This window comes from Trachinotus anak, unplaced genomic scaffold, assembly GCF_046630095.1.
Source record: "Trachinotus anak isolate AG129_WGS33_773 ecotype Australia unplaced genomic scaffold, CSIRO_AGI_Tana_v1 ptg000028l, whole genome shotgun sequence".
Taxonomy (NCBI): Eukaryota; Metazoa; Chordata; class Actinopteri; order Carangiformes; family Carangidae; genus Trachinotus; species Trachinotus anak.
In genome coordinates this window covers 8,284,547-8,302,002 of record NW_027273879.1, presented here as the reverse complement: position 1 = coordinate 8,302,002, position 17,456 = coordinate 8,284,547, and the positions used below count along the sequence as shown (strand labels likewise).

The following is a 17,456-nucleotide window of genomic DNA, read 5'->3' as shown; positions in this document are numbered from 1 at the left end:
AATGTCTGAATAGTTTGCACAGTTCACGCAGCTGGTTTGACTATAGTTGTGTCTTTGATCAAAGCCTTAAGTGAGACTTAAGAACCCGATCACGTTAGAACATGAGCAGACATCTATAACCACAGAGAATCCTATCACAATCCCCAGAGGGAATAGGGAAGCAGATCCATCCCAGTCCTACCCCCAATTAAAAAATGCATTGACATTTCATTTCTGAGAAGGCACAAACCATTTCTGCAGTCCACCTATGACCATTTCATGTACAACTAAAGATCTCCTTTAATTTTAGAGGCCAAAATGGTGTTTGACCCTTAAGTTGAACATCGCGGGGCTGCATATGGGGAAATATGGGTAGGCTGGGTTTGTTTACCTTGCAGATGAAGCTTGCTCTCAGGGCTCTGCAGAAGGATCGAGCTAACTGAGTCCAGATTGTCATAGCTGCTGCATCCCAGTGGCCCCGTCCGTGTCTCTGTCACCTGCAAGAGAATTAGGACTCAAATGAAAGATACATTTGAGAGTGAGCAAATGCACTCAGCATGTGTATAAATGTGTATGAGTCAGTGGAAATGTCTGCTTGTACATTATGTGCCAGTAATAGAGCATATTTGTGCGTCATTCTCAGAGTATGTAGCACTGCTCTCCATATTCTGTTCTGACGTGTTCCTCTTACAGACAGCAACATGAAGGGTCCACAAAACCAAACCAGCCACTAACAATGTCACAGCTGTTTAATACATAATGTAACAGTCATTAGGCAATTCTCTGATTTCGATTGACTTAGACTTTCACACGTGCTAACTGTACGACTTCACACTTGTATATTGAACAGCCTGTGGCCCACTTTCTGCAGTGACAGAATGTATTGAGACAGGTTCTCACACAAGAAACATGTTTTAGTTTTCTAGTCAGCCATAATGTGAGGACTAATTGATTCAATGCTACAAAGACATAATTGCATTTTAAATAATACCTTTTTATGTAATACAACTTTAAAGCAGCAGCTGGTGACATGTCCAACTTGTAACAAGGATGAATTATTTTTCTCCCTTCTCACTTTAAAGCCACTTTTAATATTAATTTAAAAAAAAAATTAAAAAGCTTTTTGGAAGAAAAAACCTTAATGGCATTAATTTTTCTTTAACCGTGTCCATGTTTCATCCCAAACAAAAGCATTGAGACTACAGCAGCGGTTCCTGCTGCCCATCCCAAACTGCTGTCAAAAGAAATAATGATGCTATTCAGATGTGAAAAGGCTGCTTTTAAAATATACAGGCTCCACAGCTGAGACCTTGAAGAGGTTGCACTTGAAAAGAAAAGGAGTAAAATCTCCCCTCTCTTTTGTTGCTTTTGCTCATTAAGTTCTTCCAGTTGTTTGAATGAGTACTTTCACAAGATTCCAAGAGAACAAATGAGATGGTGCTCCACAAAAACACTAAAGGAGGCAAAGCCTGCATAGTGCCAAAAACCTTGTGCAGGTTGTTGTGTTTTTTTTGTTTTGTTTAGTTTTTCCTTTTGCGGGTCTTCAGCACAAACAAAGAAATGCCTATACCAAGTAGCAGACCTATGATTTGAACACGTCAGAATCAAATAGGAAGAGTAGTAGAGTCCTGGTTGCTTGAAACATCTTCCATTTAAGAATTCCCCAGCTCTGTGCCTCAACACAATCCTGTCTTTGAACTTTACAGGCAGTTCCCTTCACCTACTGGCTTGGTTTTTGATATGCATTTTCATCACTGAGACCTTTTTCATAACAGCTGAATTTCTCACAAGTGCACTCAAATCAAGGTGTAGAAACATCTCAAAGATGATCAAGAGAAATGAGAGGCACCTGAGCTAAATTACATGTGTTGGCAAATGGTCTGAAGACTTATATCTGTGGTGTGTGTGTGCGTGCGTGTGTGTGTGTGTGTGTGTGTGTGTGTGTGTGTGTGTGTGTGTGTGTGTGTGTGTGTGTTTTAATTTGTAAAAATAAAATCTAAAATTGTGTTTTCTCTTTGTCATTGTGGAAAAATATCAAATAACAAAATGTGAAAAAACTGAAGGGGTCTGAACACTTTCCACACTTCCTGTGGAATATTGTATTTATATTGAATTTGTTAGCAAACTGTTGCTAATTGATACATTTCCATTCATTTGGAGGCTTTAAATAAAATCCCACAAATGGGAGGGAAAATGGAAAGGATAATGAGGATAATCAAAGAAAAAATAAGTATAAATTGAATTAATTGCGTAGAATCAGCTAGCACCAATTTAAAATCTTGCTCATGATTCTGAAAAAGCACATAGCAAATATTCTTACCCTTTGTATAATACAGTGGTTCCCAACCTGTAGGCCATGGCCCATGACTGGGCCGTGAAGATATTGTAAGTGGGCTGACAAACCATTTGCATTTGCAAGACAATACAATTTTGGTGAATCTCTTGAAATGATCTTTAAAAACATAAACACCTTTCATTGTTTGCGTGGTGTTTTTTTTTTTTTTTTCTCGTGGTCAATCACTGTGATAAGCCAGACCACATTGTGTACTTGTTTGCTATCTCAGTCTGATTGTGTACTACAAGATTACATCCATAACAGCAAAAGTGAAAGAGTCACAAGACAGTGAATAGACAAGTGACCCCTCTAGTGGCCTCTGCATTGGGTCAGATGGGGTCCGCCAACATTTTTAAGATTTTCAAGTAGGCCATGAGTTGGAAAAGTTTGGGAACCACTGATAAAAGAAATTAACTTTTTACATGAATGATTAGGAAGCTTAAATACAGTTGGAGGTTGTTCCAACTGATCTACAGTATTGGGAGTGGGGGTAATTCAAACACAACTAATCAGTTTTCATTGTAGCATTGTGCCCTGCCTGCATCAACTGTGAAAACACTCCTTTATGTATCAATTGGCTAATTGTACTTGAACTTAACGGAATGTGCTTAAGACTGAATTGATATCCTGAGGAGGGCCTTCACATCTGTACTCACACTGAACCTGACAAAACATCACATTGCTGGGTAAAGAAAAAATACCACCACCTATGGCCTGAGTAATTTGTGCATCCTACACTAGTGTGAGTGTGTGCATTTGTGTCTGTGATTGATTGTATGATACCATTTTTTTTTTTCCTGTCTTTAATGTTGATACTGCACCAGATGGTGGGCTGACAAGCAAGAAATTAGATAGATGTATATCTTACCCTTGGCATCAGTCTGTTGGGGGGGTAGAAAATAACAGGAGGCAGAAAAGAGCAGACTCTGTAGGAGAACTATACAATCTTAATATTCAGTGAATTTGCTCCTGAATAAATCTTGCTACAGTAATTTGTATCATTCTAGGACAACACTGCTGTGAAATAAATAGACATAATTCTAAGTGTTCTTTAATCACATCCATTATTCAGGACAGGAATGTCTGAACACACTGCACTAAATATAACTGGTATCTAATTGGCACCATCAGTATATGATAGTGTTGCATTTGAGTGACATTGTTAATGTGAATGTGTTTTTAAACAAAAGTTTAATGACTAGAAATAAATTCCCTATGGAGTGACAGGGAAACATCACTAGCTATTATGGAAAATCTCTTGAGTGATATCCCGGAGTGATAATGCAATCTAAATGGCACAATATAGGATATTAAAGCTACCAAGCTAGTAATGTTTAGTGAAATTGCTTCCTTTTGAAGCAGTTCTTTCTACACGGAAACTAAATTTGGTTTTTGGTAAAACCTGGAAGTGTTTCTTACAACTATTTGACTGGGTTAGACTGTTGTTTACTAGATATTAACGATCATCTCATCTGTCATTTTCCATTGAACTGGTCCATAATCCCCAGTCACATTACCTTTCTCTATTTTCTTGCAGCCAAGCAATGGACTTTGAAATGCACCTCATGGCCTTGCATAAAGTGCACATGCAGATTGATTACAGAGCTAGACTTCCCTATCACACTCTGCCATCTTGATGGCTGCTGACAGTGCTCTTTTCCCTCCCTTTTTGTTGTGCTTATCGTCAAATGAATTACTTCCTTCAAAAGGTTGTGTTGCATGATCCATTGTGACTGAGCAAAGTGAATGTTTGTTTGTCCCTTGTCGCCTATGGACATATCCCCAGGTGGCGAAACAGGCAAATGCACCAGCTAGTTTAGGCACATTTACATTTGTAGCTAACACACAAACATCACACACACTCTAATGCATGTGTATACACACGAGTGCAGCTTGCTACAGGCTATTTACATACAACATACAGTAATTTCTCTCCAAGAATTATTTTTCCAAATTGGGCACAGACATACCAAGCTTTATGGATTAGAGAGTGGCCCTTGTAATCTGAATGACCTTAGCAGAGCAGTATGCAGCACTTGTTAGGTTGTCTCTTTTCTTTCTCTCCAGCGCACACACCATAAGAGTGCTGTGCACCAGATTATTAAAATGGAGTATAACGTAATAAAAATACAAGGAGCAATCAAAGGACTGAAGTGGGCCGAAGGGGATTTAGAGGATTTGGATTATTAAGCAGAACACAACAGCAGAATCCCACTGGACCGAGACTGTATCACAGCCCACAGTCAGAAACCACGGTTCTGGAACATCCTCTCTAACTGTCATCTGTCATCAAGAAAATCATCTAACCAAGTAAATAAGAGATGATGCACATGAGATCCCGAGTTTCCTCTGTTTATGTGTTTTTTTTTTTTTTTTGTTTTTTTTTTTCCTGTTGGCAACCAAATATACATGTACTATTCCCCAAGCCCCAGATGTTGGAAAACCAAGTTTCTCCTGTCTGTGCAAAGCTCTTCTGTATTTTAAAATGCAAAGTTCATCCCGGTGACATGCACACAGTGCAGCTGCAGAACATCAGGTGTTGAGTTGACAAATGTGTGGATACTAGATATGTGTTTGTGTTGAGTCTCAATTAGCCTGTATTGTGTCTTTCTTTTCATATTAAAATGAATCCTGTGTGTCTCTGTTACATGCATAACCAGTTGCTAAGTGCACCAACCAAGTATTGTGACCTTGAGTACTTTTTGTTACATGTTTAAGTCTGGTGCCACGCACTCATTATAAAACTGTGACTTTATTTGATTGGAAGCAGCCTTGTTGACCTACTCTAATTAGGCAGCTGTAGCAAACAACATACTGTACGTACTACATACTGTATTTATCTAACTATTGTCAACACTATCCATGTGTTTCCAGCCTATTCACTTGTATGGCTGACCTCTAAAATGCACTTGCCTTTTAATAAAGCACCAATTTAAAAAAAACAAAAAAAAAACACATTATCCTGGAGCTTGACGAATTACAGTTTCTTAACCACAAGACAACGTTCAGAAGTCATGACATAGAAAGCAATGTATTCTTACACTAAGCAATGCAAATATTCTCAGAGTAATTGCAAAACAGACTTAAATTATCATGGAGCACTGAAATATCAGGGATAATTGCAGGCTTCCTAGAACATCAATTGTAAAGTAAATGTCGTATGACTTCCTCATGCCTAATTAGAGGGATTGAGAATTGGGTCATTTTCAATCAAATAAAAGGTTGTTATCAACTTCTTCTTCCTGACCATATACAAATTAAATATTTTACCACTTACCTGTCGCCTGATATTAAGCGAGCACATGTGAGTTTTGCAGATATGATTTATCTGAATTCCCATGTATCAGCTGAAAGCGTAGTAAACTGAGACTTTGCTTTTATTTCCAGTAAAGAACTTAGAATTCTTTATTTTTACTCCATACATTTTATCTCTATGGACTTAATTGGTATTAGCTTTACATGAGCATGGCCGCCCTGTGAGAACGGAGATAGAGAAATCATGTGCATTAGATATCACCCTCGGATTTGTCTCAACTGTTTCACTCGTGCAATGAAACCACTTTCACCAAGTTCATTAAAATTATCACAGCATATGGAGCTCTCATTATTTCTATAATTCTTGTAACTTGTCATGGGAACAGTGTGTTCTCATTTCTGTTTTTCAAACCATACTGAGAGGAGTATTATTCTCCGAAACCAAACTTCACATTATACTGTGTCCCCAAGTTGCGTTTCAACTTGAAAAGACAGAAGAGAATAAAAAGGTGGTTTGAAGCTATGTGAGATAAGGAAAACAAGGGATGAAGGCAATAAGACGGGCGAGTGGGACAGGAGAGAATACTGTAAGGTTGAACTGTCTTCATTACGTATCGCCTCTGCTGAGCCTTCCTAATCTGCCCATCACCTGCCATTCTCTTAATGACTTGCTATTTCTGGCTACGCAGAAATGAAGAGACGTGCTCCTCAGTAATTCTCCAAGCCTGGTAGTGAAAGATCTCTGAGGACATTTTTTTTTTTTTCTGTCTTGTTCATATCACATTACATGTGGCTACAGCAGTACTGTAATTCACATTAAAGAGACAACCATATGTATAGTAGTGTGTTTCTGTATATCTAATATTCATCGTATGAATATTTGAATAAGCATTCTTTGAAAAATTCCTAAATGTGTCATGTCTAAAAGTCATATTTAATGTAGCTCATTTGTTTTAAATGATACTGAGAATTATCAACTTTGGGGCATTTCTAATTATAACCGTGGAACCCTCAAGTGCACAACTCAAGCAACCCTGCATATAAAATCTGTCATGCTTGCTTGTGGCGAATGCAAATGAGGTGTATGCCGCTCCGAACTCGGCTTCCGCAGACGACAAAAATCTGGGTCACTTTGTTTACATGTTAAATTTCCTTTACCTCACATGAGGCTCGCATGACTGGACTGTGAAATGAGAGAGGATAGAGTGGCTGTGGCTGCTACCCTCACCACCACCTACAGCACTGCAGCATCATCAGGAAATATGCATATTGAACGCTGGTGTAAATCAGCCCAGAGTCACTGTATGGATAGATGACCTTGTGAGGGATGCGGTAAGCACAGTCCCCACCCCCACCCCACCCCCCAGTAGGAATGCATTCTTGCACACTTCATGCGTGAATGAATATACAGTAGACACGCCACAGTCAGACGCTCAGCTGCATGCACACTCGTATACATTTACACGATAGCGCGCGGGCACGTATGCACACAGTCCAATTCCTAATCGCAATTCTTCCTGCATAATCACACTTTTCCACAGGAAGACACTCACTCATAAAATTGACATTTTCTTTTCATTAAAACACTCCATTGGGTATCTTATTTTCATCCCTAGATGACCCTCCTTCCCCACTGGAGTCCTGGCTTGCAGCAATCAGGTTCAGCCACACCACAACAAACAACCACATGCCATTTATTTCTATCAGTACAGTATGATATTGTTCACAGTGGGAAGAGACCTCTCTAGACTATATATTTTTTGTTTCAGAGCCCAGCTGATGAATAATATAAGTGGAGAAATATGGTTATGTCCCTATTATTAAATGATTTATACAAATTACTACATGAAGATAGATTGAAGTATTATTCGTATCTGAGCTGAGCGGCCTAGTGGTTGTGTCTGTGTGTGAGTGGGGTAGTGGAGAGTATGAAGATGATAATGGATACAGATTTTGGCACAAGACTGACTGACTGACTGAGATTTGATTTATGAACCAGTAAAAATTGATAATACCTCTATGCTAAATGGCTTCTGTGATATTTTTTCTGTTTAATAAAAGAGCAGCGATACATTCATGGAGATAAATGTTACAGTCAGAATCTCTCCTCCTATACTGTACGATCTCATTACATCGTAACCCCAGGCCAGATTGTTCAGTCTACTATGTGCTTGTTTGTCTGAGTGTATACATGTATGCTTGCGTGCTGCCATAGCTGTATCTGAGTGCATATTTCAAACAAGGAATGATAAGACAGACAAGAGAAAAGTTATTTTCCTGTTTTGTAACGACGGTGATTGTGTCATTTACCACTTTCTTGTTATGTCTACATTTGTTCTTTGCTTTTCTTTGCTTGCACACTGCTGTGGTTTAGGTGGTTTTCAGTGCACGAGTGGGTGGCAACAAAAAGAATTTCTTTTAGCTGTGTGGATAGGTGCATCTCGGGGTAAATAACGAGACTAAGGTTCTGCTGAGGGCGCCAGCAGCACAGTGGGGATATGTCTTGGTTTTGATTAACGTTCCCAAGTAGCTAAGACCTCTAAAGCAGTGCAGAGGCTCAAAGAGACGGGCAGGGGTATCAAGGATGAAAGGTTAAATAAATTCAGCCAGCCACTATGCACGTAGTCCATCAGTCCTCACATTTATTGGCAAGCAATTGGATCTAGTCTGGACAGAGCGCACACACACTCACACTCTCACTGACACACACACACACACACACACACACACACACACACACACACACACACACACACACACACACACACACACACACACACACACAGAAAACTTTCATTGCTGTTGAAAACATACCTCATGATACTGTTGGTTATTACTGATTTTATTAACCACAAAATTTTATTTAACAATAAAAATCAGTGCTCCTTAGGGAGTAATTTACCATGTAACCTTTAATAGTAATGTGTTTTCAGTATTCCAACCATTGCTGCTTGCACAGCATGCACAACCTGTGGGAGTCCAATAACAATCAAACAATTGTTTGTATTTCTCACTGATGAAAGACAACTTATAATGAGAAGCTTGCATTCGTGCCTGCACAGATGTCTGATGTCATCAAAGACTGATTGCTGTATGTCCTGCTGGCTGCCCTGATGTTCACGTACTGTTCTGCTGCCTCATTAGTAGTTTGATAATGACACAGTTAATCAAATAATGCTTGCAAAATTACATACAGCTAAAATTGTTTTTTGCTATACTGCAGATACGTATGTATTTATATTTTCATAAAAATCCTTTGTTTTTCCATTTCTTTTTTTCTTTTATTTCTTTTTTTTTTTTTGAAGAGCAATTATGTACTGGTTTTCAAAGATACATAACACAATGCAAGCCAGGTGGAAAAACAATTTTAAGACAAATTTATAAAATAAAATATGAAAAAATATGAGATCTCAGTTAAATTGCAGATTTAATTTAAATCATATTGTTTTTAAGAATCTGGCAGTTGATTTAGATGTAAAATGGATTGTTTGGTAACAACAAACTATCATTAGACCGGTGAAAGACTATTGGTCAGATTTGCCTTACTATTTATATAAGCAGCAAGTGTTACATTTCTATGAGGGGAGGTAACACTTTTGGTTACTACTTTATTTTGGTCCTAGGATAAGTGCTATGCATAGGAAACAGTTCTGTGATATCAGGCGGAGAGCCAAATGAAAGTTGGCGGCAAACCATTTGGGACATTTTGTTGAATGGAGGGGGCATTCACCAGCATTTCCCTGACATCTGCACAATATGCAGCCATCTCCAAATTACAGCCTCTTTTCTCTTCAAAATTCAGATTGGAGCATTGTAAAACGACATTGCTTTATTTGCTAATGGATGCTTCCCGGGTAACAATGGTTTAATCAACAAGGTTTTCTGACCACATGTGTTTGCTTGATATTGAAGTCTCCTCTGTTTAATCTTGTTGTAGACAATTTCAGATGACTCTTACACAGTACAACAGACAGCTACGAAAGGCCATTGGGTAGCAGGTGTATTTTCAATTCAAATGTATTTTGTAACCATTTTGTTAATCCAATATGTTTTAGGCTTTCAAATAAATCTGTTTCACTATTGTACTACTAATTTGAACTAAGACATATCGCTGAAAGCATGAATCTTAATTTATGTTAAATCTATCATTTGTCTAGTATTTAAAAATAAGACCAGTCATTTTGTAATAATAGTATTTTTAAAATATGACACAACTTCTGCTCTGATATTTGCAGAATGGATGTTTGTTTTCATGGCTGTAAATCTACATTATCTTTGATGGAAGAGAACATTGACTATATCTATGTACTGTATATAGTGTCAAGGGAAAAACAATTCCAAATACTCAGCAATTTTATTAATTGCACCATTGGGTTTGCACAAGGCCATCTGCATACATTTGCTTATTACATTCTTACCATATAGAAATACTGAACAAAAGAAGGCTCTTCTCTCTTTGAACCTTGCAGGATCAGGGAAATGAAACGCAGAACATTGGCAAGGTACCATAAACACGGTACACTGCCTCCTTTAGTGTATTTGTCAAGTACCGACTGATATGATAATACATCAGAATAATTTAAAGATATTGAAAGTGTTTAATTTGTGTGTGTATATGCAAACTGCTGGAAATGAAGTGGGTGAATGAGTAAAAACAATTTGGCGGCTGGTGAATGAGCTAATCATGAATAGATGAGTGAAACGTTGAATCCGTGTGGCCAAAGTTACAAGCTGCTTCAGAGAGTATTTCAGTGGAACAAAGTGGACCTGACTTTTAACCTGCTTACTTGCAGACAGAAAATGTCTAAAGCATTTCTGCCGTATTGACACGTGGTTTTCATCCTGATTGTAAGTTTGCACTCCAAAGCAGGTCTCACAGCCATACTGAATCAATATTGGAGAAGCAAAGCCCTTGTTCTCTGTGTTTATAGATCCACGCCTTCTGCTGGTCTTTGCTTCCTCTGCACATTCTGATCACTGTCTGTCTGCTGCAGACGTGACTGGAGAAATGCAATTTATGTTGCCTTTATCTATAGTCGGGAGATACACAGAATGCAGTTCTGTCTTAGATGATTTAGAATATCTGACAATTACACACACCGTGAAAGAGTATAAGTCATTATTAGTATCAGCTCTTTCAACATTAATTTCCGTAATATTTTATGGTATTTAAATTCTCATGATGGTGCTGTCTGACAACATAGTGATTAGTATGTGCATCAATACAGTGCCTATGATTTTAAGCACGTGCTATTTATGTAAAATGTTAATTGCGCATGCCTCTTTGTGCCTTGAAATCGTCAACACAACTAATACCAGGCTTCAAGAAAGTTCTGTGCATATCAAAATGGCTACTTACAGGATACATGGATGCATCTCAAGGTTTATGCAATGCAAATGATTGTATAGAAAGCAGGAGCAGAATTTATCTGGCAATATGTATCATGTAAGCACAATATAAGCTGAAAAAACTATTGAGCTCAGTTTTGACAGTGGACTCTTCTGTGAGACAAGACCTTGAGATTAAATAATTATTTCATTTTAAGGCGCTTAACATTGACTTTGTTAATCAAATTACCACCGAGCAATTACACACACAGAACCTGGGGCTGTTAGGGCCCCTGGGGCAGTGGATTGTTTTGCCCAGTTGGTAATTAAGCCTAAAATTGTGCGTCATTACACACAGAAAACACAATATGTCCCAACATGTGGCTTCAGTGTATTGTGAAGCACCATAATAGGTATCAGCACTTGTACTGTACCAGCATGATTATGTGTTCTTAAGCTACCCTGTCCAAAATACGTTACTGGCACACTGTGACACCAAACAAAAAAAACACAAGTTTGCAGTACACCACTTACTTTATGACCCATTTGTTTCACTTGATGGATAAACCCTATTAAACTTTATATGATCCTGTTAGAAGGGCAAGACACATCTGTTGGGAGTTTCAGACAACCCATTGCTAAATCTCAGAGGATGCAATATCTGATAGGTGAAAGGCAAGCTATCTTGCATACTGGCGTTTCTCACCCACTAACTCCCTCAATCGCCAATCCATTCGCAGCCTTACTCCAAACTCAGACAGAGCCTCACCTCTTGACATATGCTACAGGTCCATCAGTCTTGATCAGCAGATATGCAGTTCACTCAGCTTTGCAGTAGCTGTGTGTGTGTGTGTGTGTGTGTGTGTGTGTGTGTGTGTGTGTGTGTGTATGAATGCTGTATAGATACTCCACTCCTCGCAACACCTCCTGCCTTCCTTTCCTGAGAAACTGACTCAGCAGCCACTGTCAGGTCTGCTTAATTTTGTCATGGTTGACTTCCTGCTACCTGGTGTCTCATCTGCCAGAGCACCTTAATCCACTTGTCACTCACCACAACAAAAAGCTGGAAAGGTGCTCCTTGAATGAAGACAGAGAGGTGGAGCATTGGTGGGTGTATGGGAGCACTGGATTGGAAGCTTTTGTGCAAGTGCACAGGCACAGGTGCTTGGCAGCAGCTATGGTTGGGCTGGAATAACTGTATGGAAGATTTCCTATGGTCTTTCCACTGATCACCAAGAAGCCAGTGAATCCATCAAAAAAAAAAAAAAAAAAGAAAGTCCATTAATTAATAATTAGTTTCAAATAAAAAACACCACTCTGCCCTTTGCAATTAAAAATGCATTTTCTCAACACTACTTTTGGCAAAAAGGGCATTAAGCTTGCAGTTGTTGCACCCCATTAGCCTAAGCTTAAGACATGGAAAGAAAATTGGCAGGAATGGGCAGTCCTGAGGATGTCTGGTGATGAACAGTGGTGAGATAAGTTTGATTTAGTTTTCATGGATCTCTGCAGTCTGTGTGTGTCCAATATGCCTCCCGGACACCCACACTCCCACGGATCTGCGCTGGAAAAACGAGCAGTTTGGTGAGAACACCTACAATAACCAACAAAAAAAGCTTTTTGATGTGTGTAGACTTTTGTGGGGTTATTTTACAGCAGCCTGGCTCTGACTGTGAATGATTTAAATCAGCTAGCCCTGATGGATTAGAGTTCTGTAACTGAACTTTGATTTGAACATGGATGCATATTTCTGTTGCACTCAGATGGCTGTAGGAATAATGTGAATAATAAAAGCTTTAAACCTGGATGTAGCTACAGAAAGAAAAATCTGATATAAGCCATCAATATTTCTCTCAGACAGGACTTTATTGGCATTATTGCCATGTTCACAAAGTGTTTTTTAGTGTTGAAAACTCACCCTGCATCATTTCAGTTGCATAAACCTTCAGCCCCCAGATCAGGTGTGTCAAGTTACATGAGACAGATTTTTAACCACATGCTGAAATGTTATTCAGCTCACATGACCACATTTAAAATGTCTATCATCTATACTTTAAGAACAATGGACACCTGTTGATTAATTGTACTCATCACATAAGACAGTGGTTCACATATTGTGGTCTATAGGAACCCACATTGGGAGTCTCAAAATCTAGCATTGAACTTTGGATAGTTGTTGCTGCAAGAGGTGATGCACTGTTGCAGGGTGGAAGTCCATATGATCATGAGGCATTCCAATTTCTCCATGGCACAGCCTCTTTTCACATCTCCAATCTGCTTTCTGCCAAGAATTGTGTGATTGCAGAACCATGGAAAACCAGAGAAGTCTAAATAATTATGATCACCAGTGCTTGAAATTAACACCCGCTAACTCACTCAGTGTTGGTGAAATTTGACTGTGGCAGGTGGCACAATCCTACCTGCCCCTTTGTTGGCTGAGGTTTTCAGACTCTGTGAGAAAAGGCATCATTTCCATTGTGTGTATGTTTTTGTTGCTGTTTCTCCTGCGATGCAGCTGTTAATATATCATTTTTGTGTATCTGTGTCTTGTGATATGTTTCCAATTTTTATTTATAATTGAAAAAATATTTGGGTGGAATAATACTAGAAACGCACTCATGCATTTCACAGTCAGTACTCAATGCTCACTTGTTTGGGGTGATCCGGGTCCCTACAACTAAACTGGGAGCATAATAGAGGCAAGCAGTCCCTGCTGCTGAACAGCAAACAAGTTAATCAAGTTGACGTCCTCACACAACAAAACATCCCAGAAGCAGTGCTGCACACTCCGGTTAACTCCAACTTCATTTTTTTAGTTGTGGTGCATGTATTGCCTTGCAAACTAGGTGCATATTAGCAAGGTCATAGCAGACAAGGGATGTTGTCCAAGGCCCCTGGGCCCAACAGTATTATTTATTTTTTATACAGGTATACACTTGGAATGATAATGCTTATTTCTGCCAAACTGGTGTGGGACTGATTTCATTTTTAGAGATTGTGGGGCCTGAGTTGTTGTAGCCAAACTTCATTTCAATACTTTGTTTTTTCTTCACGACAAAGGTATCTTAAGGACTTCATTTGAGTAAGCCAACACACGAAAGGGAGTTTTAGTACAGAACCTAACCTTAAGATGATACTGCCCTCCTTCTACAACTTCTGAAGTGAAGCAGCTTGGACTAATTACCGAAACACAGTCACAAGGGAGGGATTTTGGATTTCACCGAAAGCTTATTTGATTTTGTTTGATGTTATTTGCATTCTACAATGGCTTTAGCCCTATCTCCTATGTGTCCCTGGGTCCCTAGAAAGAGCATGTGGATGTCCAGAATTGGCAAGCAGCTGCAGGAAGGGTTTTTTTTTTTTTTTTGTAATCTGATGGCCCAAACAGAAAGAGGAGTCTGTCTTCGGCATAAAAAAGATGAGTCTTTTGCTAAAATGTTATGCTTTGAAACCATGTTTAAAACCATTCTCATATGACCCTGACCCTTAATGAATCTGGATACAGGAAGTATGTGTTTAAAATCACAAAGACGCATATATGTACATTTTACAGTCCATCCTTTTCTGCATTGGTTTATTTTCACCACATTCATTTATTTTGTATTATAGACCATCTGTCTCTGGAGAAAGCGAAAATAGGGTGTCTATCTGCTTGTCAAAACATATTGTTTGTACGGGTACACTATGTTTATGTTTTCCTGACAGGCAACCACTTTCTAATAACTGTTTTTTGTCATTACCAAAGATGGAAATAGCACAGCAAAATTCTTCAGGTGAGACCGTTGTTTGCAAGATGTAATATGAATGATATCTTTCCCCAACCTTAACTTCTCTTGTAGTTTTAGTTGCCTATTACCTTATCATTAAGGTGGCAGATAAGCTATGTGCATCCACGTTTCATTGCACAAAAAAACAAAAAAAGTTAGTTTGTGAATGTTCAATATGCAGCACCAACCTTGATGGCATTGGTGGAAATCTGGATCTCGTGCAGCTTTCTCATTGTGCCATCGCGGTCAATGAAGTATGACGAGGCCAGCTGATGGAGGGCTTCCACGTTCTGAGTGGCGTTGGCAAGCTTCCTGTCCAGCTTGTTTTTGGCCAGGTACATAGTCAGTGCCTCCTCTCCTACAGGTAGCACAAGGAAATGGAAATATGATTAGGATTACACTCCATGTGTTAAGTGAGTCAGAGATTTTGGAGAAGAAAAAAACATGCTTTATGTGTGAAAGCAAAAAGAGCGAGTAAAGTATTTGAGGTGTCAGTTGACGAAATAATCTTTAGTTAAGGTACAGTGAATAAATAATGGGAGTGTACTGTTGATGTCTTCATTTGTGAAAGTTGTCCAATTCAGGCTTATCACAGACACCAATGGAGCTCTTAACACAAGAGATAAGTCAGAGGCCTGAAAACCAAGGCAAGCAGTTTTTTAGCTTGAGAAACCAGATGCCCCAGTTTTCCAGGAACAGCCTCCAAATTTGCTGCTTTATCCCCAGCTGGCACCATCCCCAGAAATGTCCCCGGATTTACCCCTATTGGGATGGCATTATTTCCATGAGAGGTCTAGTGATATAGAATTTTTACCTCGATACCACAGGAATTTTATCCTGTAGAGAACAAATACAATGGGGCCCAAAAGTCTGAGACCACTTTCCGACAGTATATCACATCCGCTATCTTTTTTCTCGCCTACCCCGAGTAGGGAAAAGACAAATAGAATATAAACACACAAATAGAAAATAGCATTACTGATTGCAGAGATTTAATTAGTGCCAAGAAAATTAGCAAATAGGGATGAGCACAGGAGCTGCTGCAGCTGGTGTTATAGCCACGTGGAGCCACTTGAGGATTGTACCTTTTTATTTGTACTGTGGCACTGTTTGGCATGTTCCTCGGATTTTTGATTTTTTTCCTTTTCCCCATCTGGATGACTGACTAAAATCACTCATGTGCATGGCTAAATTACTGACCCTGTCTGGTGATACAGACACTGCCTGGAGAGGTGTTAAATTACATCTTTTTCTTCTATTTCTTTCCCATTTCATACTTTAAATCACAGAAAAATACTTCACATGTCAGGTTGCGGTGTCATAAATCAACCAGTCTGCACACGTAAGCTTTCCGCTATGAGGAGAACAGAGATGTTGACAGATTCTCATCTGATCTAAAGACTGATTTGGCCAGTGTTTTCCTGACATAGCTATCTAACAGAATTAAGTCAAACACACCTAATGAGCCATTGTTGTAGCTGTTGGTGGTGTTGTTCCTGAGATGTTCAAATGTGGTCTTGGGTCAACCAGAAATGCTGATTCGCTGAGGTAGAGATAGATTTCCCACCTCTAATGTGATGTGAATTTAAAATCACATCACCACCACTGTAATAAGGTCACAACTGCTGTGAATATAAAACTGATTATGCACACACACAAAAAAAATCAGCATGTTCCTAATCTCTCTCCATAAATAGAGTCCTATGCCCAGACTTAAGATCTGAGAGATGAGAACTGAAAAGCCCAAACAGAACCCTCATCTTATATGTTTTTGTGGTGTGTGTTAAGTTTTGAATGTCCACAGGAAATGGAGGGAGGATCGTTTTTTGTACTGAAACCCTGACCTTTTAGTAAGTGTCTGGAAAGAGGGGAAGAATGTGAACGCTTGGAGCAGAAATAGGACCAAATATTTACAGAGCACCAGACAATCGCTCCGATTTTCATGGCATATGTTTGTTTGTTGACAGACAATAACAGACTTGAGCTGCTCACTCTCTACCCATCATATTTCTCTATCTTTCATTCCTACGAGCAGAAACAGATGCATAAAAAGCAAACACAGATTCACTTCCACAAGCTCATGCAACCTTTCCCTCAAAGATTACTGTTCAAATGGCAAAACATATGCCTGGAACTCGTTCAAGAGCATGTCACATATGTTCAGGTTTCCAGTGCTGTGAATGGTTAGGTGGCCCTGAGCGATGCATTGGAATTGGTCACTTAACTTGTGGTGACCGTGACTAGGGGTGGGTAGCAGTCAGGGCCAATGTCTCATGCCTGGTTAGAGTACAAGCACTGAGGGGACAAGGCCCCATTCTCTGACGCTGCCATGCTCTCTCTCCCTCGGGGGTTAGCAAAGTTACTTACACACACTTGACTTACACTACTGCAAAGGAATAATGGTGCCACATTAAGCCCTTGATCTGCCCTTTTTTATCCCAATTGCAACTTAGTGTGGCATAATGGAGGTCTTCTGGAGATAAATATTCTGTGGCTGTTGCTACTGGTCAGGCAAAATCATTACCTCCCTGACTTCAAAAAATTAATTTGTGTGCACCTTTCTGTAAGTAATACAAAGTGGTGCATTATTACAGGGCACCTCACTGACACTCTGCCAGAGTTAATCAGCTCATGCAGAGCTTATGTGTTTAGGTACTTAAATCACTGTGCAGTTTCCCCTCAAAATAAGCAAAAACAAGCAGTGTGTGTGCATGGGCATCCACTTTAATATGCAGTGTGTGTGTGTGTGTGTGTGTGTGTGTGTGTGTATGTATGTGTGTATATATATATAT

The 17,456-nt window shown here is 39.3% G+C and overlaps 1 protein-coding gene across 1 annotated transcript in view; it reads right to left on the bottom strand.

The window, feature by feature from the left end:
* The window catches only part of brinp1 (bone morphogenetic protein/retinoic acid inducible neural-specific 1), a 110,361-nt gene that overhangs the window by 35,463 nt on the left and 57,442 nt on the right, over positions 1-17,456 (bottom strand). The window contains exons 4-5 of the mRNA XM_071466269.1: positions 14,853-15,022; positions 371-476 (exon numbers count right to left, since the gene is read on the bottom strand). Coding sequence (XP_071322370.1) covers positions 371-476; positions 14,853-15,022 — 276 coding nt within the window. The remainder of the gene's footprint in view (positions 1-370; positions 477-14,852; positions 15,023-17,456) is intronic.